General features: G+C 41.1%; 1 protein-coding gene across 1 annotated transcript in view; it reads left to right on the plus strand.

Annotated features, from left to right (window-relative positions):
- CHP1 (calcineurin like EF-hand protein 1) overlaps nucleotides 1-2,324 on the plus strand; it is a 41,276-nt gene that overhangs the window by 25,505 nt on the left and 13,447 nt on the right. Inside the window, exon 4 of the mRNA XM_003791735.2 lies at nucleotides 539-666. Within this exon, the coding sequence (XP_003791783.1) occupies nucleotides 539-666 (128 nt within the window). The remainder of the gene's footprint in view (nucleotides 1-538; nucleotides 667-2,324) is intronic.

Raw genomic sequence — 2,324 nt, forward strand, 5'->3', positions numbered from 1 at the left:
CAGACCTGGAGGGTTTGAATCTAGCCCAGCCCAGCTAAACAACAATGACAACTACAGTCTAAAAATAGCTGGGCATTGTGGTGTGCACCTGTAGTCCCACCTACTTGGGAGGCTGAGGCAAGAGAATCACTTAAGCCCAAGAGTTTGAGGTTGCTGTGAGCTATGACACCACGGAACTCTACCCAAGGCGATAACTTGAGACTTTGCCTCAAAAAAAAAGAAAAGAAGGGTGGTGCCTATAGCTCAGTGAGTAGGGCACCAGCCCCATGTACCAAGGGTAGCGGGTTTGAACCCAGCCCTAGCCAAACTGCAACAAAAATAGCCAGGTATTGTGGCAGGTGCCTGTAGTCTCAGCTACTTGGGAGGCTGCAGTAAGAGACTCACCTAAGCCCAAGAGCTAGAGGTTGCTGTGAACTGTGACGCCACAGCACTGTACCGAGTGTGACAAAATGAGACTCTGTCTCTTAAAAAAAAAAAGAAAGAAAGAAAGAATCACCTTGATTGACATGGTATTCTATTTTTCATATTTTCCCATCAGAGAGGACCAGGTAAACTTTCGTGGATTCATGAGAACTTTGGCTCATTTCCGACCTATTGAGGATAATGAAAAGAGCAAAGATGTGAATGGACCAGAACCACTCAACAGCCGAAGCAACAAACTGCACTGTAAGGAGCAAAAGTCTTCTGCTTTAAAATATTTGCTTTTCATTCCTTACAAATCATTTATTTGCTTATTTATTCATTCAACAAGCATTTAGAGGGGTAGCACCTGTGACTCAGCACCCCCCATATACCAGGGGTGGCAGGTTCAAGCCCAGCCCTGGCCAAACTGCAACAAGTGTTTACAAGAGCTAAACTGGCCGAGTTTGAGTCCCAGCTCTGCCACATTTTGGCCTTGTGACTTTGAGCAAGTTACTTACAAATCTTTTTACCTCAGTTTCTTCTTCTGTAAAATGTGACATTAAGGTGTTCCACATCAGATTGCTGTGACGGTTAAATGAGTTGGTGTATATCAAGTGCTTCAAAGAGTGCCTGACATATATTACGTACTCACTAAGTACTACCTATCATAATTCATTGAGCACCTACTGTGTACCAGGTCTGTGGTAAATGCTAGAGTGGAAGTAGTGAATAAGGCCCCAGCCACATCTGTAAGGAATAATAGCAATCTTCAGCTCATGTAGAATTTGATAGACACTGGATGTGACTTAAGTAGGGGTGGACAGCTGGATTAGTGTAAGATTTAATTTTGTCCCCATGCCTTTTGACTTCTTTCCTTGGGTACTTAATACATTTGCCTTCTGCTCTTGTTGGTTCATTTATGATATTGCCCAATCTCTTACAACACTTCTTTAAGCAATTGAAATTTCTCTTAATGTTCAACATAAGTTGAAACTAAAATTATATTAAACTGACTGAGCCCAAGGTTTTTTATTTTTACAAATGTGCACAGTGGTATACAGAAAGGTTTGTGAAGCCACAGAATAAATGGGATCCATGAAAATTGTACTTGGTGATTTCAAGAAAAAGGGCCATGTGCAGTGGCTCACACCTATATTCTTAGCACTCTGGGAGGCTGAGGCAGGTGGATTACCCTGAGCTCATAGGTTTGAGACCAGCCTGAGCAAGAGAAAGCCCAGTCTTAAAAAATAGCTGGGCGTTATGCTGGGTGCCTGTAATCCCATCTACTTGGGAGGTTGAGGCAAGAGGATCACTCAAGCCAAAGACTTTGAGGTTGCTATAAGCTGTGATGCCATAGAACTCTACTCAGGGCGACAGCTTGAGACTCTGTCTCTTAAAAAAAAATGAAAGAAAGAAAGCTGAAGTTCTTTTTTTTTTTATTTTTTTGGCCAGGGCCGGGTTTGAACCTGCTACCTCTGGTATATGGGGCTGGTGTCCTACTTCTTTGAGCCACAGGCGCCACCCAGCTAAAAGTTTTTTTTAAATATTAAAACAAATACATATAAGTTATAGAATATAATGCCAAATATATATAATTAAAGTTTTTTTTTAAGTTTAGTTTGTGGCCCTTGGGTTATATCTCCTGATCTCCTTGGGTATAAGAGTATGAGTTCACTCTGCCATTGATATGTTAGAAGAAGAGTTTGAGGAGCACTGAAACAATTTTTGTTTATAACATAGGAAAGACTGAACCAAAATACTAAAGTATTGGTCAGCCTTACTGCAAGATCATGTATCTTTTTTTTTTTATTTTTTTTATTTTTATTTATTTATTTATTTATTTTTTTGAGACAGAGCCTCAAGCTGTCCCCCTGGGTAGAGTGCCGTGGCATTACAGCTCACAGCAACCTCCAACTCCTGGG

Source organism: Otolemur garnettii, unplaced genomic scaffold (genome assembly GCF_000181295.1).
Source record: "Otolemur garnettii isolate 467f Iridium unplaced genomic scaffold, OtoGar3 scaffold00050, whole genome shotgun sequence".
In the NCBI taxonomy this organism is placed as follows: Eukaryota; Metazoa; Chordata; class Mammalia; order Primates; family Galagidae; genus Otolemur; species Otolemur garnettii.